Source organism: Conger conger, chromosome 17 (assembly GCF_963514075.1).
Source record: "Conger conger chromosome 17, fConCon1.1, whole genome shotgun sequence".
NCBI classification, from domain to species: Eukaryota; Metazoa; Chordata; class Actinopteri; order Anguilliformes; family Congridae; genus Conger; species Conger conger.
The window spans coordinates 26,835,489-26,858,597 of NC_083776.1; the positions used below are offsets into that span (position 1 = coordinate 26,835,489).

Below are 23,109 nucleotides of genomic sequence, written 5' to 3' on the forward strand. Positions count from 1 at the left end.
CCAGTCTGAGGTCAAGAGCGCTCTGGAACAGGTTTTCATCCAGGATGTCATTCATCTTTCCCTCAATCCTGACTAGTGTCCCAGTTCCTGCCGCTGAAAAACATGCTGCCACCACCATGCTTCACTGTAGGGATGGTATTGGCCAGGTGATGAGCGGTGCCTGGTTTCCTCCAAACATGACGCCTGGCATTCACGCCAAAGAGTTAAATCTGTCTCATCAGACCAGAGAATTTTGTTTCTCATGGTCTGAGAGTCCTTCAGGTGCCTTTTGGCAAACTCCAGACGGGCTGTCATGTGCCTTTCACTAAGGAGTGGCTTCCGTCTGGCCACTCTACCATACAGGCCTGATTGGTGGATTGCTGCAGAGATGGTTGTCCTTCTGGAAGGTTCTCCTCTTTCCACAGAGGAACGCTGGAGCTCTGACCGAGTGACCATCAGGTTCTTGGTCACCTCCCTGACTAAGGCCCTTCTCCCCCGATTGCTCAGTTTAGACGGGCGGCCAGCTCTAGGAAGAGTCCTGGTGGTTCCAAACTTCTTCCATTTACGGATGATGGAGGCCACTGTGCTCATTGGGACCTCCAAAGCAGCAGAAATCTTTCTGTACCCTTCCCCAGATTTGTGCCTCAAGACAATCCTGTCTTGGAGGTCTCCAGACAATTCCTTTGACTTCATGCTTGGTTTGTGCTCCGACATGCACTGTCAACTGTGGGACCTTATATAGACAGGTGTGTGACTTTCCAAATCATGTCCAATCAACTGAATTTACCACAGGTGGACTCAAATTAAGCTGTAGAAACATCTCAAGGTTGATCAGTGGAAACAGGATGCACCTGAGCTCAATTTTGAGCTTCATGGCAAAGGCTGTGAATACTTATGTACATGTGATTTCTTAGTTTTTTATTTTTAATAAATTTTCTTTCATGTTGTCATTATGGGGTGTTGTAGAATTTTGAGGGAAAAAATGAATTTATTCCATTTTGGAATAAGGCTGTAACATAACAAAATGTGGGAAAAGTGAAGCGCTGTGAATACTTTCCGGATGCACTGTATACACACACACACACTCTGACCTGGCAATCCCCACAGACACACACATCCTGATCTAACAATTACCATGGATCACATTCTGATCTGCTGAGCCCCAAGCTCTCTCTCTCTCTCACACACACACACACACACACACACACACACACACACACACACACACACACGCACACCAGGCCAAATGAGAACTACAGTCACACACAGCCTGACCCAGTCTAGTTTTGAGAGCATTTATCCTTGCTCTTATAAGCTAACAGCTAGTACCTCACCATCAAAGGATAGTTCCTCAAAAGATAAATCCGTAAATCCGTATCCAACAGCAAGTTCTTTCCATGCAAACAGGATGTGTGCTTGTCCTTCATCTTGGATAGCCATGGAAACGGGATGTGTGCCCGTCTGTCTCTCTGAGTTCAAGCCCAATCCCGAGAAGACATCAAAGAGTTCACAGAATGCAGGCATTTACAATGTCAATTAATGACAATATTCCCATTGTTAAAGTGCCCCTTATGAATAAACTACGGCATCTGACTGTGTAATATTTGTAGTAGTGGTGTATTACTCCAAGGGTGATATAACGAATTGTTAACGGTCAGAGCTCAGCTGCTATGTCCTGGTTGGATTATGCTCATTGACCCTGGCAGGGAAACTGAGAGTGGAGTGTGTGACTTAATGGAAGGTGACAAATTCACCCTTTAGACCAGGGGTGCACAACAAGGGCTGATCCGTTTCAGGATTTTGTGCCAACTTCTGCTCTAAATTATTTAATTATCTCACTGAAACCACCCTGTCTGTCAGAAACTATCATTCCACGGTCAAGGTCAGTTAGATCAAAATGTTTTCTTCATTCTGATGGTTGATGGAACATTAACTGAAGCTCCTGACCCATATCTGCATGATTTTAGACATCGCACTGCTGCCACACGATTGCCTGATTAGATAATCACATGAATAAGTAGGTGTACAAGTGTACCTAATAAAGTGCTCAGTGAGTGTATATACACAAAGTGTGTGTGCATATGTATATGTATATTTATACATATACATATGCACACACACTTTGAAATAGGCCAACTTGACCCAAAGCCACAAGTGTTAGTGCACTGCACACCACATCCACACGGACCTCAGACATGCCCCACACAACCACAGCGCTCTCTACAGCCCCTGTGTGCCCCACACAACCACAGCGCTCTCTACAGCCCCTGTGTGCCCCACACAACCACAACGCTCTCTACAGCCCCTGTGTGCCCCACACAACCACAACGCTCTCTACAGCTCCTGTGTGCCCCACACAACCACAACGCTCTCTACAGCCCCTGTGAGCCACACACAACCACAACGCTCTCTCTGCAGTTCTGCTGGGCTAAGCCAAAGCCAAAGCAGGATGACGACTGGATGCTGAGAGTCAGGGAGGAGGGCAGGATATGGCTGCTATCCAACATCAGCTAGTTGTAGTTTTTTTGTTGTGCCTCTTTATCAACTAAAGTTGATGAAAAACAACTTTAAGCTCTGCCACTTTTATCCTTCCACTAATTTGCACAATGCAGCTTTGACATTGCCATTTTTTCGTCATCTTCATTTTACACAAAATGTTTCATTCTAGTGTCCCAGTGTCCACACCTTCAATTAAGGCCCCACTGGCTTCAACCGTCAGGTCTTTCATTTGCTTATTTATTTATTTGTTTGTTTATTTATTGACCATTTGTTTATTTTTGTCAGTCTATAATTTATTAGATTAAAAAAGTACTAACTGTTCCCTTAAAATAAATTAAAAGGCCCTACTTTTAAAGAATTAAAAGCGTGTGCCAGTTCAGAGGTGGTAAATGTGGTTGTAATAAAACCAGCGCATAAATGCAGGCCCCGGGACCAAGCGGAGAGCCACTGCTGGGGTCAGGAGCCACATAATCCGCGTCTCGTGGTGTGAGCGCTCTTTGGTTCGGAAACAGGATAGCCCCAGTCCTCCTCCCACACACTCGCTGAGCCGAGACCAGCCGAGACCAGCCGAGACCAGCCGTCACTAGCCCCCACGCTGTCTGAGCATCGCTCCTCACCTCAGCAGAGCTCCCGCAATGACCCCGCAGTGCAGCTCCCCCTCAGACCCCAGCCTGCACTGTCTGCAGCTCCCCCTCAGACCCCAGCCCACACTGTCTGCAGCTCCCCCTCAGACCCCAGCCTGCACTGTCTGCAGCTCCCCCTCAGACCCCAGCCTGCACTGTCTGCAGCTCCCCCTCAGACCCCAGCCTGCACTGTCTGCAGCGGCTGCATTCTTGGCCAGGCTCTGCTTCCGGAAAAAAACATCACAAAGCTGCTCGTCTGGACATGCTCAAAATATCTACACATGGGCCTGTTCAAAGCAATTCTAAAATTAACGGCTGCAGCTTCCCACCCATAACCATCTGCATGGCATGCTGAATGCAAAAATTCTATCACAAAAACAGTTTTAAAAAAATAGATAAAAACGTACACCTCTCCCTTGGGCAGACTTATATGGGTCTTTCTATCAACATATTACAATTTTACAAAACTATCCAGCTCAAATTTTCAGGCTCCAAAGCCCAATGTCCCAACACTGGAATTACAACCAATGTCATCCTGGATAGCAAACAATCTGAAGCAAATGTATAAGAAAACTATTTTGATAAGCCATTAACCAAGAAGTGGCATCATACAGGAGCTTCTGAAGACCAGCCTGCTGAGATCAGGTCTGATGGCATCATATGATTCTAAATTAAAATATTATTTTTCTGCTTGAAGACTGTGACCCATAGACATCATCAGGGGCTGAGCATCTTCTCTAGTGATACCCTGCCAGGCCTGTACTGCAGTCATTTTTGGCTTTGGAAAAACTACTTTGTTGCTTTAGCAGTATGTTGGTATGTTTGGGATTTGTTGGAGGATAAAGCATTGTTCAATGCGATGGGAGGTATTTGCTCGAGGAGATAAGATGCTTGAATACATTTTAGAATTCATTCCACTGCTGCTATCAGCAGTTACATCATCAATAAGGAGGCATGAGCCAGTACCTGTGGCAAACAAGAAAACCCACACCACCATGTTTCATAGATAACACAACAGCTCATAACATAATTACACGAACAGGCCATTTGAGATCTTGATCTCATCTGTCCACAATATTTTCTTTTCCAGAAGTCTGCATGCCCCTACAGGTTCTACTTAGCACTAACTGCAAATTAGCCATCCTGTTTTTGCATCCTGCATGGTAGCCTCTGTAGTCATGTCCGCAAAGTCTTCTGCAGACATGCCTGCAGGAGAACAATGTCTGTGTTTGGGGTTTTTCTTCATTGTGATGAGAATTCTTTGGTCATGAAATGAAGAAGTCATCCTTGGCCTATCGATTACTGAGCTCGGCAGTGCCTGGTTTCCTATTCCAAACAGTTGATTTTTTTTAGAGTTGTAAATATACTGTATAAAACTAGTCACAAACCTTGTGAAATGGCAAGACACTAGGCACAACAGCAACGGCAGTGGGTCCCAGTATTCTCTTCCGACATACCAACGCGAACGCGCATCAGCGGATCGCGCATACTTAAAGGAGCAGCAGGAATGTCTCCGGTGCCCCACATTGTAAAACGCTCCTGTTGTGAACAGCATCGGTGGAGACATATTAAAGAAGCTACTGAACATAAACTATTCATATAAAGTCTTAAAGTAACGGTTTTGGTTTCTTTCGTTATACTTCGTAGTTCTGACACCGGGAAGAAAACATCGAAAAGGGGCTGTCACTATCCGCTGAGGACATCCAAGAGTAAGTATCTTACACATGATGAGACAAACTGTATAACTTAAATCAACTGCCCGAGGTTACACAGGCTTCACTCCGCGCATCCAAATAATGCTCGAAAACAAACCGCTCTTCTCGCTGCGCAGCACTGTAACTTAAGAAAAAAACAAAATAGCTATTTGCATTCTATGGTTTTAATTCTCGTACTGGTTCAGCCAAAAATATTAAAATATTGGTCGGTGGAGTGGAGGAGTCATATATACGTAGCCTATGTTTTAAAACAATCCATAGAAATTTTTAGAAAATTAACCATTACGCTTTTTTAAAACTTAATTACTTAATATAGCCTACACAGCACTGATAACCTAGTAAGGAGAGGAAGAGTGCGATTTAATGCGGAATTTAAATGCAAGTAATTTTTCCTCCAGAACTCTTTTAGGAGCTGAACAGCCATACCTTGTTTCCATCATCAGACTGTTCTTGGGACTGCAATTCCTGCACTTTCTGTACAGGGTGGAAATGTGGGCATTTCGGTGTTTATTCAGCTCTTGCAGTTAAAGGAGTCATGGGGGGGTTTCCATATCATTACATTGTGAGTTCAGCCTGTCTGAGTTTGAAGGTGTGGTGAGTGTGTGGGGGGGGGGGGGGGGGGCTGGATTGCGTTCAGTGTGCGTGTGCACTGCAGATCAAGTCCGTTTCCCAGTTGTAACATCTGGCACTACTGAGGCCAGCATGTTCCTCTGGAAAGGGGAACAGCCTGCACTGACTGAAAGTCTGTGGTTTCTGAAGAGAGTCAGAACTGAAAGGGGGAATGGTCAATAGAAGAGGAGGAGTGGAGGAGTACACAGTCACTTGTGCATACGCTGCACAGTAGGTGAGAAAGTCACCAGTGTACTGGATCAGTGTAGTAAACAGAGAGAAAGCATCGAGAGGATTTTAACAAACCCTGTGTATGGAAGGGCCTAGATTAGAAGCTCAAGGACAGTGAATAGACCGTATGGATAAAGGCTTTGTTCCTCCAAAGATTTGATTAGATAGAAAGTAATTTCCCCATTTTGGTTCTGTTTTGAGTTGCAGAATTTCCTGTGAGATATCAAGAGGCAGGCAACGATGGAAGATATTTCAGATTCAGGCTTCTGGAACGGCAGCGACAGCTTCATATACGATGACTACTTTGAGTATGCGGACTTTGAGAGGGGTGAGACAGGCTATGTCCAGAGACAGGCCCTGCACATCCTCTCTGTGGTCATCTACATTGTGGCCTTCGTACTGGGCATCCTGGGCAACGGGCTGGTCATCTGGGTGACAGCGTTGAAGACCAAGCGCACGGTGAACAGCGTGTGGCTCCAGAACCTGGCCGTGGCGGACTTCGTCTTCGTGCTCTTCCTGCCCTTCTCCATAGACTACGTCCTGCGGGACTTCCACTGGCGCTTCGGCCAGGTCATGTGCAAGCTCAACTCCTTCGTGTCGGTGACCAACATGTACGCCAGCGTGCTGTTCCTGACCGTGCTCAGCGTGGACCGCTACGTGTCGCTGGTGCACCTGAGCTGGGCGCGGAGGTCCCGCACGGCGGGGCGGGCCTGGGGCGTGTGCGCGCTCGTCTGGGCCGTGGCCGCGACCCTCAGCTGCCCCGCCCTCATATTCCGGGAGACCATCCGCCTGCGCGACGAGGTGGTGTGCTACAACAACTTCCACAGCCCGCACGTGCACTTCGCCCTGGTGGTGGTGCGCACGGTGGTGGGTTTTCTGATCCCCTTCGCCGCCATCAGCGTCAGCGGCGTCCTCATCTGGCTGCGGGTCCGCCGGGCCGGCGCCGGCCGCATGTCCAGCTTCTCCCGCACGGTACTGGCGGTGGTGCTGGCCTTCTTCCTGTGCTGGGCGCCCTTCCACGCCTTCAGCGTCATGGAGCTGACCGTGCACTCGTCCCTGCGGCTGCACGTCGTGCTGCACACCGGCTTCCCGCTGGCCACCAGCCTGGCCTTCTTCAACAGCTGCGTGAACCCGCTGCTGTACGTGCTGCTGGGCAGGAAGGCCCGCAGGCTGCTGCAGCGATCCTGCCTGGACCTCACCAAGCGCTCGCTGCGGGAGCTCAGCCAGTCGGTCTCCGGCACCCAGTCCGTGTCCGCCCCGGGCAGCTGGGCGCAAGAGGAGCTCCCCGCCTACACCTCTGTGTGAACCCGCGGGAGGGCGGAGCAGCGCCACCGTGGACCCTGTGTGTACGTTATACTGGTGCAACACGCACATACACTATCTGCATGAACATATGTACACTTTACATGCGCACACATACACAGGTATATTCTGCAGACTTATAGCAGTGTTGGGGTCAAATCGGAATTTCGAAGTTCATTCCAATTTGGTTGATTAATTGAAACAATGCTTTTTTTTATATGGAGGCTGCAGAAATTACAGGAAGTAGAAATAAATTCTGTGACATTTAAATAAATTTGACACGTTGCTAGAACATGAAAGCCTCATTCATTTTGGGAAATATTTCAAAATCAGTTGCCAAAAACATTTGCCACATATCATATACCATTGAAATACTACCAACCATTCTAATACTACTCCAGAAGTAAAATGCTATATCGTTTGTTTTTATTGAGCTTTTGTAATCATGTATTATGGGAAATGTATTTTTAAAAGTCAAATGAATTATCACAGGCTACATACAAACTTCTTTAAGTATTAGCAAGTTTAGCTCAAGCAAAAATGCGAGCCTCTTTGGTCTCATAAACCTCATTTGCTCGGAATTTTGGGAAGGAACCTCTTCCTGTGGACCACAGTACTGCCAGACTCACTGTTGGTACTAGAGTTTCAGCCACTTCCTGTTCAACACCCCAGCTGGTTCGCAGGCTGAGATGAGTGCAGTTCACGTGGAAACAGCCGCCTGCCCTCATAGCCCCTCCAGGAATTAATTAGTATCTTCACTTGAAACAGTATGAATGTAGAGGCCTTGTTTATTTCTCCAGTTCAACAAACAAGAAATACAAATGTTATACCGTGAAAATTCATTTGGACAACCTCTATAAACAAATCTGTCACTTTACATTTTGAAGCAAATAAACATGTAGCCTATCCAAACTTGGACTGAACGTTCTTATGAATACAAAAAACACAGTCAACGAAATAAACAGAAAATCGAGAATCAGTCGTATTTGCCTTGTTTGAATCAACTTCCTGGCATTTGCCATCCAAAATAGATCCCAGAGGATTGCAGAAAGCTGAGGCAGCATAACCCCACTCAAGTATTATAGTGTACAACCTTGCTTGTTTACAGAACTTTGAGCACTTTCAGTGTACCGTAAATCGTGCCCGCACTCAGAAGTATATTAATGTGTACGTGAGCCTTTTCGCTCAATTGTCCTGCCCGTATAAAAATCTGAATTGAGCCAATATCTGATTGGGGACTCCACTGGGAAATTAAAAAGGACTTTCGCACATTTGGCAATAATGCTAAAACAATAAGAATATACTGCGCACTCAGAACTCACGAAAATAAATTGAAGGGGGATGTCACGCAATAATCCAAACTTTAGGAACTCAGGGCGACCCCCAACTGCGAGGGTTTGGGATCCGCGCGTTGCATTGTTCTTGGGCGACCCCCACAGGACACTGCAGTTCATTTCCGTTCTCATTTGGGAATGAGACTCTGGTCTTATTCTCAAGAACCGTGTTTTATACAATGCTGAAACACAAACTACAAGGAACATTCAATAAATGAAAACATCTTCAGGGTAACATGTTTCGGTCATACAAGACACTCTTAAACCAAAATACTTGTAGTCAGCCATACGTTGACTCGATTTCTGACGGGTCTCAGGAGGACATCAAAGGTTTTCCTCCGATGCCGCTGTTCGAATGTGGCTACGGTCTGCAACGAGAAAAGCAGCTGTTGCACAGCACGTGTCGGAGAGCCGTGGATGTCGCAGCTCTCCTGAATAGGCAGGGTGCTTCGCGCATGAATCGCGGCTGCGGTTATATACAATTCCAGAGTGTGGTGGAAAGTTTGGCAGAACACGGAGATGATATACTTAAAAAAAAAAAAAAATTTTTTAACTAGGACATTCGTGACTATGTGGTTTAAAGCAAGGACACCAAGTAATGCCAGAACGGCCTGTTTGGTGAAACTATGCTTTTAGGTTGCATACATATGCATTACCAGATCTTACATTTCATTTGACTGGGCTCAAGGATAGTACCTGCATGTACTACAAATGAGCAATAAGTCTCACAAGTCCTAAGTTGCAACCTATGGAAATAAGGTCACTGTGGGAGGTTAAATGTAATTGTCTTGCTTTAAATGACTCAAATGCCCATATGCCACCCATTATGAAGCCAGCAGGTGACCAGAAACTGCCTTCACCCAACTATCCACAAGATTGTTTCCAACACAGGGCTTGACAAACCACCACCTATCCATCACCTTCGGCCTAAAAAACACCCCCCCACACAAAGAATGTTTGCATTTTAAGTGCTTTTATTGCATGACAGCAGTGGGGAGGGTTAGATCTTGTTGAAGGCAGCCACATCCATGGACTGAACATAATCTTCAAAAGCTGTGATCTGCTCCTCCAGCTGGTCAGTGCCAACCTTGTCGTCCTCCACCACACACTGGATCTGCAACTTCCTGATCCCATAGCCCACAGGAACCAGTTTTGCTGGAGAGGGGAACACACACAACATCATTGACTATGAGAATGGCATGTTGAGAAACCGTACCAATACTGCGGACACTTAAATGTATAAAGTATAATGCACTCACAGGAGCCCCACACCAGCCCGTCCATCTGGATGGTCCGCACACACTCCTCCAGCTTGGCCATGTCCGTCTCGTCGTCCCACGGTTTCACGTCCAGCAGGATGGACGACTTGGCAATAAGCGTGGGCTCTGTGGGCAGATGGGAACGCTGTGTAAGCTCAAACCACTCGGGTCTCTGCCTCACGCTTGGATTTATTAGGGACAAAATAAAGCTTCGTACATTAGTGCCAGCAGCAATCAGATCCAAATAAAGCGTGCATCATAACTCAGCCGAAAGATGGTGAAAGGGTCATCATGGTACCAGCCGACAGTAAGCCACTGTATCAAACTCATTAGCACATTCAATAAAACATTTGCTTAACCTACTTTTGGACTTCTTTTCATTGTAGGCAGCCAGTCTCTCCTCCTTCAGCTTCTTGGCTTCCTCGGTCTCCTGTGGAAACCGAGTCATCAGGGAAGGGAACAGCAAAGTGCAAAAAACACACAGTGCAGACTGCTGGTTTTAATCAGAATAATAATAATAGTGCATCACAACATCAGCCGAAAGATGGTGAATGAAATCATCATTTAACCAGCCACGGACAGCACACATTGAAATAAGCCTGGCATATTCACTCATCCCCACAATCAGAGGGGCTGGTAAAAGTAGCATCCCACAGCCAGGGTAGATGAACAGATCTAATCTCACAAGGGCATGCACCGCCCGTGTGACACGGCACCTGAAACCAGGTAGGCAATTACCAATTTCTGATTGAGGGCACTATATGGAGTCTCGAGCCCAGATTGCTCTGGGGGTACTAGTATTCGGCTTTAGGGCCAAACACTCACTCCAACAGCGGCCAATTCTATAGTGCAAAGGCTCTAGAAGCGGGTGCTTAGGACATACCCGAGTCTAACACCTCAGGTGGAAATGAAGCCGTAATAACGGCTTCCCCTGATGAATCAGAAGGAACAAAGAGGAACGATCGGTGTAGCTAGCAGCAAACTGGTGAGGTTTGAGTGAATATGTAGTATGGCCATCACCCCGCTGCTCCACCCCCATCCCCCAAAGCTGCTAACCTCCTCCTCATCAGAGCCGAACAGATCGATGTCATCATCGTCATCGTCCTCTGGTTTTGAGTCTGTGGCATCTTCCACCCCTGCAGGACCATACTGCCCGAGGGCTTTCTTCACCCCGGGAAGGCTGTGAGGGAGAGAGGGGCAGTCAGGGAGAGAACGCCGCACACACAGCTTCCGCTAAGCACACCCTGGGCAGATCAGAGCGTAGAAGCGTGCATCACGTATTCAGGCGAAAGATGGTGAAAAGAATCATCACTCAACCCAACAAAAATAAACAGAACCTGAGGTTCACGCCATTGTAGGCAGTAACGTTACCCACCTGGCCTTCTGCTTCTGGTAGGACTTTATGTGGTTGTACCAGCGCAGGGCATGGCAGAGGTCTGCAGAGGGGGCACCAGAGAGGGCGTCAAAAACAGCAATATCGGCCTGGGACGGCACATACCTGCCAAAAACCATCAAATCAGCGATAAATGGACGCTATACAGTGCAGAGTTATTACTAACGAACACTTGCATCCGCATTAAACTGTAGCTAGCTACCAACTTTATGCTCAACGTAGCTGGCGAATGTATAAGGTATAATACAACTTGAATGAAAAGGTCAGTTCCTTAAGAACTTGAAATGAAATGGAAGAAAATTGTAACGAAAGCAGCAAGCCTGGAAACATGCTGGATCTTCAGGCCTGCTCGCCAGTTAATACAGGTAACTTCGTCTAGGCCTCATGTCAGCCACGTCATCAAATTAACTGGAAATGCATTCATGTTTAAATAATTCGATTCATATCAGTTATCCGGATATTAGTTATAAGGATATCCGGAAACGCCAGCAAAGGAATTTGGGTATCGGATATGTATACAAAACACAGACCAAAGCGTTGCGGCTAGCTAGCTAGCTAGCTAATACGTTAGCCAACTCCAGCTTCTACACTATGCATTCTTACTGTAGCAAGGAGAACTACTGCATTAACCAGAGCCTACCGAATATAAATATTTCAAGCCATTATACCAACCCTTCAATATAACTTTTGTCGGCCAAAAAGTCATTCAAGACCTTAAGTCCAGTGGGGGATTTCAGATCTCCGAAGCCCATTTTGTTATAACTGAAACAGACCTCGTGCTGTTTTACGCTCCTCAAGATGCAGGAAGAGACAAGGAAAGAACGGAGGTGGCGCAAGACAATTTATACATATGACGACGGAGAGCTCCTCCTCCTTTAGTTTAGCGCAACCTTCATTCAAGCCGTAGATTCAAGCATCCGATGTTACATTATTACATGTCATTTTTGGCAGACGATATCCAATAAATATATAAACAATAAATATAAAACGCGTGGTTGACGTCTGTGTAATCGTAAATTGCAATATATTGTATAATGTAAATCTACCACAATCAAAATTAATTCCAAGAAGGTATAATGACTGACATGACATACAAGCTTGGAGTATTGGTGTTGTTTAAGGCAAGAGCAAGCGTATTTGCGAAAAGACATTGTTGTAAATTCGTAACGGGAAAAACAAGAACATGTTTTTATCGGAAATTTGACATGTAGGATATCAAGGAAAGAATGGAAATTAATATACAATCAAAAAGCATGTTTTGTTTTTACGTTCTTCTCTGATTGGCCTCCGTGTTTGGTATAGGAAGTGAGGTAACGGTTGAAAGGTTATTATAAAATGTCCAAGTTTTGGAAAAGCAGAAATTGAATCCGTTGCGATGTTTATGGTTCTGTAGAATAAATAAAGTTAATAATAATATATTGGCATATTTTATTGATTATAAATTCCACAGATATTTTAAAGCACGAACGTCAACGGTCACTAATCGGACATTTCCGTCGTTATGACCGGAGATTTACGAAGTAGATCTCATAATAATTGTGTGCGCAACAGTTAAACTATTCTGGTAGGCTACTGGAGGCAAAAACAAGGTAAATTCAGTTTTTAAAAAATCACATTTTCATATTTCATTTCAATAGCTGGGGATTAATTAGAATGACAAGTGACGTACCCATAAGAGAAAAATATTAGTTATCTAATAAAGTAAAAGTTATCTAACGTTAGCCAAGGTGTCAATTTTAGATGCGCTAGTATGGGGAATTTAGGGGGACATAGATGCTGCATTTGTGTTTTTGGCTTGCTTCAGTGGTGTTTTACTTCAGTGTAACCTATAACACAAAAATTTTTTTATTGTTATATGTATTGTAGTAACTTAGTTGCCGGAGATACAAATGGATCTCATCCATAGTTTTACTGTAAAGCGATTGGTTGACAAAATATCAAACTCAGCCAAACAGAGTTGTCTAGTTAAGTAGACGTGCTGCCAAAAGTACAACTAGTTAACAAAACATTAGGATGCTAGCCAAGAATTTCAAGAAGGTAGTTGCCTATAGCGTCAGTTTGTTCGTTGACAGCTCACGTCACCAAGTCGTACCACCCTAGTCTATGGTACAACCAGTGGTTCTCAAACTCGGTCCTGCAGGACCCCCTACTGGTTTCCGATCCTACCGCAATCCCAGTATTTTAACAAGCTGTTAATTAGACGCGTTTCATGTTGTGATTAATTTTCTTTTACCCTCTTCAGACACGTCGGACACTAGCCCAAATCCAACGTACACCTAGACTAAATACATTTTTGGACGGAGCAGTGGCCAAATTAGCCAAGCATCTGAATAAACTTATGCTGGATGGGTTTAACTGTAGACCAAAATAATGTATGTTGGGACACAGAAAGCCTTCAGCTGTCATTCATGAACTTCAAGAAGTGCAGCCAGAATATAAATTACTAAATGATTGGGCTCAAAGTAATCAAGAGCAGAAGTTGGCATCAAATCCAGAAAAGGGATACAGCCCTCATTACCCACCCGTTATAAGATACATAGCTCTTATTGTGGTTTTTAGTTTTAAGAGCTGAACAGCTAATTATATTGTTACATGCCCAACTTTGTAGCTGTGTATTCATTTGGTTGTTGTATAGTTAGCCTTCCAAACGGTGTCTTATCTGCTGTTGGCACAGAAGGAAGTCACTATAGTTGCACTGCAGTCCTATCTGGTTTGGCTTGTGCCATATCCAATGCTGAACTGATTAACAGTATATATATTTATAGTTTTTATTACTTTATGATAGACGGTCTTGTCTTTTTCTCCCAGTGTCATGCAGCGTTTGCCGGGCGTTGGCCGAGCGTTGGCTGGGGTGGTACAGTCGAAAGGCAGCGTGGCTCTCGCCAATAATGGTAAATACTGCCAGGGAGAATTTTGCATGTGTGTTTATTGTGTTTATTTTTATATCTCTGCTCGCTCCCTCCACCCATCACCCATTTTATCATGGAGTGGATCAATGGCAGTTATGTGCTTTTCCTAGAGGAGGATATGGCACTGGCAGGGGACGGGTGGGAATCTACGCCAAGGCCTGGTTTTGCGCCCATTAGAGGTTGGGGTATGGTGCACGGGTGAGAGCTCCGGTCCTCAAAATAATGCAGTCGTCTATGACTGGAAGTCTGGTGAGAGTACTAGCCGCGTGCGGTCACATGCTGAGTCAGAGAGTCATCGGGGTAACAGCGACTGAATCTGTGCAGGAAGAAGCTATCGGTGCAGTGTGTGAAAGATTTTGTGTTTCCTGATTCTGCAGTCCGCACAGCTGCCACGGCTGCCAGAGCCGTCAGTGCCATGGTGGAGGTGTTTGTGGACGGGAAACCAGTCATGGTGGAGCCGGGCACCACAGTGCTACAGGTGACCAGCATGGACATGCAGTTTGATTGGCTTTTGAATCAAAAGTGGTAACAGTAATAATCTTCATAAATCATAATAAAAACTGTGTAAAAACTATGTCATGCTGCCAATTGTAATTGGCTTGCTCTTCCCTTTTTCAAAAGTTCAACTGAGTGCAAAAATTTGAATAAACCCAGAAATTAGGTTTTGAGAAGTGTTTAGAACTTCTTCAAAATGTATAACCGATATGATGCTTGGGGTTCTTCCCGACTGTAAAATGGCTGCTGTCCTTGGTGTCTGTGCAGGCTTGTGAGAAAGTTGGGGTGCAGATACCCCGGTTCTGCTACCATGAGCGTCTGTCTGTGGCGGGGAATTGCCGCATGTGCCTGGTGGAGATTGAGACATCACCTAAGGTATGCCGGCGTCTGTGGTGGCTAAGCCAGCCTGGGATCACATGACTCCAGCCACGCTGTATGGCATCACTGCTCTCTGTGTGTGTGTGTGTAGTAAGTGGACTGCTGGTTCAAGCGCATCAACACAAAGCCTCTTATTTGGCTGTGACTACGCAGCCCTGGGAACAGTGGTGTTGGTGTCCCTCTGGATAACTCAATCTACCAAATGATTCAGCAGTTTCACCAAAGTAACTGCACTACTGCATTGCTGCCACTAGATGGTAAAAGTGACCCGATTCTGCCCGTTGGAGCTCTCATCCATTTGATGAACCCATAGTGCTCACAGTAGTTGATTTCTCTCAGGTGAATGATGAGTGGGGGGGTGTGTGCTCTCTTTCAGCCCGTGGCTGCCTGTGCCATGCCTGTGATGAAAGGCTGGAACATTCTGACCAACTCTGAGAAAACCAGGAAAGCCAGGTAGGGTCACGAAGGTCATTTGGTCAAATAAAGTATAAGAAGTATAATTTAATGGCTCCCTAGAAGTACAACAAAATATATGCCAGCTAAAAAAAAGTCAGGCTAACATCCTTTGATAACTGTACTTGCCTATGCATTCTGGCAGGGAAGGCGTGATGGAATTCCTGCTGGCCAATCATCCTCTGGACTGCCCCATCTGTGACCAAGGAGGAGAGTGTGACCTGCAGGTGAACTAAATCAGCAGCTGTACGATCCAAATACTGTTCTACCAAAGAGCAGAATCTGAGCAGGGCTGGGCTTGGTTAGTACATACTGAAGCTCAATAGGCCTGGGCATGATTAGTACTGAAGCAAAGTAGGGTTTTGCGTGGATAAGTTGAGCCGGATCTGATCTGATACAGTGATCTTGAAGGGTGACGCTTCCAGTTCTCTGGTGCCTATGTCAGGACACTCCGTGCCCTGTGACATTTTTTCTCATGTCTAAACGGTGCTGCTGCGGTGTGCAGGATCAGTCCATGATGTTTGGCAGCGACAGGAGCCGCTTCACTGAGGGCAAGAGAGCGGTGGAGGACAAGAACATCGGGCCACTTATTAAGACCATCATGACCCGCTGCATCCAGTGCACACGCTGCATCCGGTGAGCTGAGCTGAATACCACTGCACACACTGCTGGGCCACTGCACACACTGCTGAGCCACTGCACACACTGCTGAGCCACTGCACACACTGCTGAGCTTCTGCACACACGCACACACTACTGAGCCACTGCACACACTGCTGAGCCACTGCACACACTACTGAGCCACTGCACACACTGCTGAGCTACTGCACACACTACTGAGCCACTGCACACACTGCTGAGCCACTGCACACACTGCTGAGCTACTGCACACACGCACACACTACTGAGCCACTGCACACACTGCTGAGCTACTGCACACACTGCTGAGCTACTGCGCACACTACTGAGCTACTGCACACACTACTGAGCCACTGCACACACTGCTGAGCCACTGCACACTGACTCCCTAGGGACCAGCTCACTGTTGAACAAGTGCATACTGACTCCATAGGGACCAGCTCACGACTGAATAGTGCACAGTCCATATGAACCAGCTTACTGTTATAGGGTCCAGCTCACTGCAAAATGTGTGTCTAGGGTTTCAGAGAGGTTTACAGTAAAAGGCTGGGTTTCAGTGCTCTCTCTTTGTTGCAGCTTCGCCACTGAGATTGCAGGTGTGGAAGATCTGGGCACCACAGGCCGGGGCAACGCCATGGAAGTGGGCACCTACGTGGAAAAGATGTTCATGTCCGAGCTGTCAGGGAATGTGATTGACCTCTGTCCCGTGGGAGCGCTGACCTCAAAGCCTTACGCCTTCACCGCCCGCCCCTGGGAGACCAGGTATTCCTGACTGCACTGTACAAAACTACACAGGACTACACAGCCCTGCATAATACTGCTAGGCACTGCACAATGGTTCATAGCCCTGCATTATACTACTCAGCACTACACAACTACTCCCTGTTTACAGGGAGAATTGTGTGTGCACAGGGAGAATTGTGTGTGTACAGGGAGAATTGTGTGTGCACAGGGAGAATTGTGTGTGTACAGGGAGAATTGTGTGTGTTTATTGGGAGAAGTGTGTGTTTACGGGACGATTACGTGCCTGCAGGGCGACTGAATCCATCGACGTGTTGGACGCAGTGGGCAGCAGCATCGTGGTGAGCACGCGCGGTGGTGAGGTCATGAGGATCCTGCCTCGCATTAACGAGGACGTGAATGAGGAGTGGATCTCCGACAAGACCCGGTGAGCCAACCCCCCCCCCCCCCCCACACCTCCATGCCTGTCTACCTTGTCTGTCTCAGCTCTCACTGCAAGTTTAACTGACCGACCCTTCTCTGCTACTGACCGCAGGTTTATATCAGACTGGCCTTGTGGAGAAAACACTGAACACACTGCTTCTGACCACAGGTTTATAAGACTGACCGTACCCTCTTCCTCCTGACCGCAGGTTTGCGTATGATGGACTGAAGCGACAGAGGCTCACGCAGCCCATGGTGAAAAACGCCGCTGGGCAGCTGATGGCCAGTTCCTGGGAGGACGCCCTGACTCGAGTCGCTGGAGCGGTAAGTGTCGACTGAAGTTTTCATCCGAAGGATTAGCAAATATTAACCAAATTCCCAAAAAGTTGGCAAAAGAAAATGCAAATCAGCGTGTGGTTCCTACAACTACCGTTATGTGAATACGGGCGTGGCTCTGTGGTCTGGGCACGTGGCTCTGCGGTACGGGTGTCAGCCGGCTGTTCCTTGTTCCAGCTCCAGGGGGTGCAGGGGAGGGACGTGGCCGCCATCGCCGGGGGTCTGGTGGACGCCGAGGCGCTGATCTCGCTGAAGGACCTGCTGAACCGGCTCAACAGCGACAGTCTCTGCACTGAGGAGCTCTTCCCCATGGCTGGGGCTGGGTGAGGAGGGGGCGGGGTGAGGAGGGGTCGGGTGGGGGTCGGGTGAGGAGGGGTCGGGCAGGGGTCGGGTGAGGAGGGGTCGGGTGGGGGTCGGGTGAGGAGGGGTCAGGCGGGGGTCGGGTGAGGAGGGGTCGGGCGGGGGTCGGGTGAGGAGGGGGCGGGCGGGGGTCGAGTGAGGAGGGGTCGGGAGAGAACAGTGCTTACCAGAGTTCCTGTCTCTCCAGGGCTGACCTGCGCTCAAACTACCTGCTCAACACCCACATCAGTGGCATTGAGGAGGCTGACCTGCTGCTGCTGGTCGGGACCAACCCGCGCTACGAAGCGCCACTCTTCAACGCACGCGTCAGAAAGAGGTGGGCGGAGCAAGGAGAGAGCTGATGGGGTCACTGATATTACAGGCAATTTCTTCAGAAACATAGACTGAATTATTACACTTAAAAAATATATTATACATCTACATTATACTTCTTGTGTAATGGTAATGAATGATAACATATTTCTTGGAGAAATGCTACATTCAGGTGAATTGTACAAGTTCTCACCCTAGTGGCTATGGATGCAAATTGCATCACCATTCAAATGAGATCCAAAACGGTGGTGAATAACATATTGGGAAAAATGCAAACAACCAACAATTCTTAAAGAATTCCCCTGATCACATAACTCCTGGATGTTTTTAGGTTTTCGCACCATGCCTTGCAAAATCTAGAGCAGGGGTGCACAACTCCGGTCCTGTACTTGAGTACAGTAAAACCATGAGGATACAGTTGCAGTCTACAGCTGTAGCCTGTACTCAAACACATGTCAGATAATTTTTTAATTCACTCAATCATATCTTAAGACCAGAGGTTGGCACAAAATCCTGAAACGGATCGGCCGTTGTTGTGCACCCCCGCTCTAGAGACTGTTGTGCATGAAAATCTTCCCCATTCTGACATTTGGTCTGAAAATCACCTGATCCTCTTTACCATGTCTGCTTATTTTTAAGCATTTAGTTGCTGCTGGCTGATTAACTATTTGCATTAACAAGCTGGTGTACAGGTCTCCCTCATAAAGTGGTCACTAAGTGCCCATCTGAGCACCAGAACATCAGCATTATTCGCTGTTTGGCAGTCTACGGTCTTAGAGTTCTCACATACAGGGTTATGGGTTTGTTTGCATTGTAACATTTCAGGTGAATGCTTATTCTTGAAATACTGAGCAATCTCATGGCACACACACAGCTGGCTCCACAATGAATTGCAGGTGGCGCTGGTCGGGCGGGAAGTGGACCTGAGCTACAGCTATGACCATCTTGGGGAGTCTCCTCAGGTGCTGCAGGAGATTGCAGCTGGGACACACCCCTTCAACGAGGTAACTCCCCGTTCAGCCAGGTCACCCTCATCTCATTTAACAGAGTCATGGCTGTCCCATTCACAGAGACAGTGGTGCCTTAAGGTGGGGGGGGGGGGATAAGATGATCCCAAGGGCCCTGACTGACAGGGGCCCTCAGAAAATATTAGAACATAGGATTTTCTGGGGTGGTTGGGTCCAATGCAAGATATTTTCTTTTAAAAAACTATTTGAAGAAATATTATGAAATACCGGGCTGAATGGACCAATACAGTACCCAAAAATCTTGGTTCGGTATGTTCCTCCATTTTGCCTTCACGGTTCGATTTGTGGTAAAGCAGAAAAAAATGTCAAATGTGAAACTGCTTATTTATTAAGAAAATATGATACAGTGGCTAACAGGCCATAATTCCTTGATGAACAGAACTAGTCATATTAATAGTCATCAGGATGAACTTGGAGTTTTGAATTTAAGTTCCGCACTGAATTTGAACTTTAATGCACGTGTGTTAAAGCAGGACTGTAATGGTTTGGTTCGCAGCGTGTGTGGAACCAAAAGTCTGATACTGGTCGAAAGATAATTATTTTCAGCCTTGAGAAAGTAGGTCACAGAAGCAAGGTCTCTCCCATGGCTGCGAGTAGGTAGAGCAGAAGCAATATCCAGGTGAGACGGGCCACTTTCATTACACAGTGGAGCAAGTGAGGGAACAGAGTGGTACACCACTACTATTGCACTCTTTGGGGAGGACACTGCCTGTCCCCGTCAGCAGGCTGCAGGGCCCACGCACCTCAGCCCACAGTAAGCGTGTGTAGATAAGGGTCCGGTGTGGCTCCCCAGGCGCTGTCCCAGGCGGAGCGGCCGGTGGTGGTGGTGGGCAGTGCCTGTCTGCAGCGGGAGGACGGGGCTGCTCTGCTCTCGGCCGTGACCGCCATCGCACACAACGCCCGCACCAGCAGCGGGGCGCAGGACAACTGGAAGGTTCTCAACGTGCTGCACAGGTGAGTTTTTAAAGGGGCTCTGTACATTATACACACATGTGCGTGCATGCACACATGCGTATACACACACACACACACACACACAAAAGAACAGGGGTGCACATTCCTGTTTCACATCACAGGTGAAAAGTGCACACATTCCTGTTTCACATCACATGTGAAAAGTGCACACATTCCTGTTTCACATCACATGACTGCGTTTACTCCGGCCAACCCTCTCAGCTGCTCCTGGGTGCACAGCCTCAGTAAACGTCCCGAGCACCAGGTTGTGGAGTTGGCAGTTCATATTTGGAGTCATTTCTAAAACGGCTTCTTTGTTTCTGACCTCAGGGTGGCCAGCCAGGTGGCAGCACTGGATTTGGGCTATAAGCCTGGGGTGGACACTATCCGCAAGAACCCGCCCAAGGTGCTGTTCCTGCTGGGGGCCGACGCTGGCTGTGTCTCCCTCCAGGACCTGCCAGAGGACAGCCTGGTCATCTACCAGGGTCAGTACTGACTGCTACCAGGGTTAGTCAGCCTGTAGCATAGTGGCAAAGGTATAGTACATGACTGGGAGGTTGGTGGTTCAAGCACCGGTGTAGCCACAATAAGGTCCACACACACCCTTGAGCAAGACCCCTTACCCTGCATTGCTCCAGGGGAGGATTGTATTCCTGCTTAGTCTAATCAACTGTACGTCGCTCTGGATGTGACAGCTAAAATTACTGTAATGTAGTCAGCTCTACTACCAGGGCCAGTCAGTCAGATAAAGGTCACAATGAAAGCTGACTGTTTGGATTCACAAACATAACTACAATAGGAAGCATGCCCCCATCAAACTGCTCCTTAGATTCCGCTTCTACCGGAACCGGAACAGTGGTGGGAGGAGTGCGTGTTGTATGTTAACTGTGTGCCCTGTTGGTCTTGTCACTCCCAGGTCACCATGGAGACACTGGGGCGACCATGGCTGACATCATCCTCCCAGGCGCTGCGTACACAGAGAAGTGTGGCACCTACGTGAACACGGAGGGCCGTGCCCAGCAGACCAGGGTGGCAGTAACTGCTCCGGGCATGGGCAGGGAGGACTGGCAAATCATTCGAGCCATTTCAGAGGTAGATCACCGACCTGTGCTCTGCTATGCTACTGCACAATACTACTGCTTTATAACCTACGCTTTTCACAGCTGGCTGGAGCGACTCTGCCCTATGACACTGTGGACGAGGTGCGTGACCGGCTGGCAGAGGTCTCGCCAAACCTGGTGCGTTACGATGACGTGGAGGAGGCCAATTTCTTCACACAGGCTAACGAGCTGTCCAAGGTAAGAGTCGTACTCCACATTCAACACCCTAGGTTTGAACATAGTGACGAGTGTATTTTGCTGGGCCAAAGTGGATGCAGAACCAGCACGTAATGCTAGTGCACAGGAATACAGCAGTTCTTCAATCTGGAAAACTATTCTGAATATACAATCCAAGACCAAAGAGTATATTTTCAACTACTGATGGGGTCATTGCCCTATACAAATAGATGTTCTTTTGTTGTGGATAATGTTATTAATTGGATTTTAAAATGGCACGGAAATTGTGCACCCATAAGTACAACTTTTAGTAAAAGTTCAGATAACTGGTATTTTTGAGCCTTGGTATTTTTTTCAAGGTCTCTTCAGAGGGAAGATGCTTGCCGTTTTACGATCATTAAATGGGAACAGACTTAATACTTTGTGGTCATTAAGGAGGAAGAAACTGCTGTTTTGTGGTCATTAAGGGGGAAGATGCTTGCCATTTTGTGGTCATTAAGTCCGTTCACTAAACCTTTTCTATCTCAGACTGTGAAACAGACTCTCTTGGCTGAGCCTCTAGTTCCCCCGCAGCTCACAGTGAAAGACTTCTACATGACAGGTAAGGCTCTGTGCGATGAACCCTGACTGAGCCCGTGTGGCCTCAAAAGAGACACAATTAGCTGACTAAGCAAAAGACCCAGGGAACCAATTATACGCTTGTCTAGACTCGGAGGGGGAGGGGCCACCATTCATACCTGAATCACGCTTCATTCTTCACCCAAGTTCCCACAACGTCTCTTTTGCTGGGCCCTCAGACCGCAGGCAACATGCACGGCAACAGCGTAACTGCGGATCTTAGCCAAAACAGTGGCTGCGCTGGTCAAAACAATGACACGGTTCTGCACAAGCAGCGCACCATCACTGCAGTGGGGGGGACCTAAAGGCCCGGATTACCCAAAGCTCAGGCCCCCGGTTGTACTGTGGATGCTGAACTGTCCTGTCTCTGTCTGTCTCAGACCCCATCAGCAGAGCCTCCCAGACCATGGCCAAGTGTGTAAAAGCTGTGACCGAAGGAGCACAGGCTGTGGCAGAGCCGTCCATCTGCTGAAGTCCTGCATGTGTCCGTCCACATGTCCCCAAAGATGGGCCTGCATGTGTCCCTCTATGTACACCAGACCATAAAACAAAAACCAGACATAGATCCATAATGTTGTCCTTATATGCCAAGAAACAGACTCATAATCCTGTCTGTGTAACCCAGAAATAAGTCTAAAGTACTGTCCATATCTATCAAGAGATAAACCAAAAGACATGTCAGCTTGATCTTCTCCTCTACACATCACATACTTCACTTTAATGTTACCTGTGATTATAATACACCCTGGTGTGACAGACACACATTCACCTGTTGCGAGGCATCCAAAAGTGTATCCTGGTTTACGGTCCAGTTTAATCCAAGCCAGACCAGCAGTCTTGACCTAAGTTTATGACTAAATGCAACTTATTTATTTAAGCACAATTTATTTTACATTTCCATGTGTTAAGGTTCAAAAGAACAGCTTTGTTAGTGAAAAGTTTCAATGTCTTTAAAACAAAATCGCACTGCAATGTTTGGAACAGCTTTGAAATGCTGGTAAGCAGCGACAATGACATAACTGCTGTAACAATTGTACACGTGTGTACAATATTCTATATTTATTTAACGTATGAATTTGGCTGATATTAAATGATTTGACTGATCGTTCAGAGAGTTGTTACATCAGGTATAAATAAATAACATATGTGATTTCATGTTAATGACTCAATATTGTAGCTTCAAGTGTGAATAACCTCAAGCACTGTGATTTTGTCTCTGTTAAAGGTACTGGTCGGGGTGGG

General features: G+C 47.0%; 4 protein-coding genes across 7 annotated transcripts in view; 2 read left to right on the top strand and 2 right to left on the bottom strand.

The window, feature by feature from the left end:
• adam23a (ADAM metallopeptidase domain 23a) overlaps window positions 1-5,352 on the bottom strand; it is a 55,969-nt gene extending 50,617 nt beyond the window's left edge. Inside the window, exon 1 of the mRNA XM_061226339.1 lies at window positions 5,243-5,352. The gene's annotated coding sequence lies outside the window, so the exon portion shown is untranslated. The remainder of the gene's footprint in view (window positions 1-5,242) is intronic.
• Window positions 4,612-7,934, top strand: LOC133116603 (chemerin-like receptor 2). 2 transcript variants are annotated; one of them, XM_061226342.1, is made up of 2 exons: window positions 4,612-4,810; window positions 5,858-7,934. In XM_061226342.1, exon 2 carries the CDS (start codon window positions 5,897-5,899, stop codon window positions 6,959-6,961), a length of 1,065 nt encoding a protein of 354 aa, XP_061082326.1. In that variant the 5' UTR covers window positions 4,612-4,810; window positions 5,858-5,896; the 3' UTR covers window positions 6,962-7,934. The 2 variants fall into 2 exon arrangements, with proteins under 2 accessions (XP_061082326.1, XP_061082327.1); XM_061226343.1 differs by having other exon boundaries at window positions 5,864-7,934.
• A 1,314-nt stretch (window positions 7,935-9,248) lies between these two features.
• On the bottom strand, window positions 9,249-11,773 carry eef1b2 (eukaryotic translation elongation factor 1 beta 2). 2 transcript variants are annotated; one of them, XM_061226344.1, is made up of 6 exons: window positions 11,617-11,773; window positions 10,927-11,049; window positions 10,608-10,731; window positions 9,915-9,981; window positions 9,552-9,677; window positions 9,249-9,447 (listed from the first exon to the last, which is right to left on the bottom strand). In XM_061226344.1, the coding sequence occupies exons 1-6, from the start codon at window positions 11,694-11,696 to the stop codon at window positions 9,293-9,295; spliced, it is 675 nt and encodes a 224-aa protein (XP_061082328.1). In that variant the 5' UTR covers window positions 11,697-11,773; the 3' UTR covers window positions 9,249-9,292. The 2 variants fall into 2 exon arrangements, with proteins under 2 accessions (XP_061082328.1, XP_061082330.1); XM_061226346.1 differs by having other exon boundaries at window positions 10,927-10,987; window positions 11,617-11,765.
• Window positions 11,774-12,293: 520 nt separating this feature from the next.
• On the top strand, window positions 12,294-23,022 carry LOC133116602 (NADH-ubiquinone oxidoreductase 75 kDa subunit, mitochondrial-like). 2 transcript variants are annotated; one of them, XM_061226340.1, is made up of 19 exons: window positions 12,294-12,533; window positions 13,753-13,835; window positions 14,231-14,331; window positions 14,616-14,723; window positions 15,103-15,179; window positions 15,325-15,406; window positions 15,685-15,815; window positions 16,395-16,580; window positions 16,852-16,986; window positions 17,192-17,306; window positions 17,496-17,641; window positions 17,866-17,994; window positions 18,865-18,994; window positions 19,812-19,972; window positions 20,303-20,457; window positions 20,889-21,064; window positions 21,136-21,270; window positions 21,778-21,850; window positions 22,248-23,022. In XM_061226340.1, the coding sequence occupies exons 2-19, from the start codon at window positions 13,757-13,759 to the stop codon at window positions 22,337-22,339; spliced, it is 2,211 nt and encodes a 736-aa protein (XP_061082324.1). In that variant the 5' UTR covers window positions 12,294-12,533; window positions 13,753-13,756; the 3' UTR covers window positions 22,340-23,022. The 2 variants fall into 2 exon arrangements, with proteins under 2 accessions (XP_061082324.1, XP_061082325.1); XM_061226341.1 differs by lacking the exons at window positions 12,294-12,533; window positions 13,753-13,835; window positions 14,231-14,331 and having other exon boundaries at window positions 14,691-14,723; window positions 15,330-15,406.
• Window positions 23,023-23,109: the final 87 nt, after the last annotated feature.

Excerpts from the sequence above, each read along its gene's own strand:
- LOC133116603 (XM_061226342.1), top strand. The coding sequence starts at position 5,897 with ATGGAAGATATTTCAGATTCAGGCTTCTGGAACGGCAGCGACAGCTTC.
- eef1b2 (XM_061226344.1), bottom strand. The coding sequence starts at position 11,696 with ATGGGCTTCGGAGATCTGAAATCCCCCACTGGACTTAAGGTCTTGAAT. Across the intron at positions 11,050-11,616 it reads GACAAAAGTTATATTGAAGG|GTATGTGCCGTCCCAGGCCG; the intron begins GTTGGTATAATG and ends GGTTTTTGGCAG. Across the intron at positions 10,732-10,926 it reads TACCAGAAGCAGAAGGCCAG|CCTTCCCGGGGTGAAGAAAG; the intron begins GTGGGTAACGTT and ends TCTCCCTCACAG.
- LOC133116602 (XM_061226340.1), top strand. The coding sequence starts at position 13,757 with ATGCAGCGTTTGCCGGGCGTTGGCCGAGCGTTGGCTGGGGTGGTACAG. Across the intron at positions 17,642-17,865 it reads TTCCCCATGGCTGGGGCTGG|GGCTGACCTGCGCTCAAACT; the intron begins GTGAGGAGGGGG and ends CTGTCTCTCCAG. Across the intron at positions 18,995-19,811 it reads GGACACACCCCTTCAACGAG|GCGCTGTCCCAGGCGGAGCG; the intron begins GTAACTCCCCGT and ends GTGGCTCCCCAG.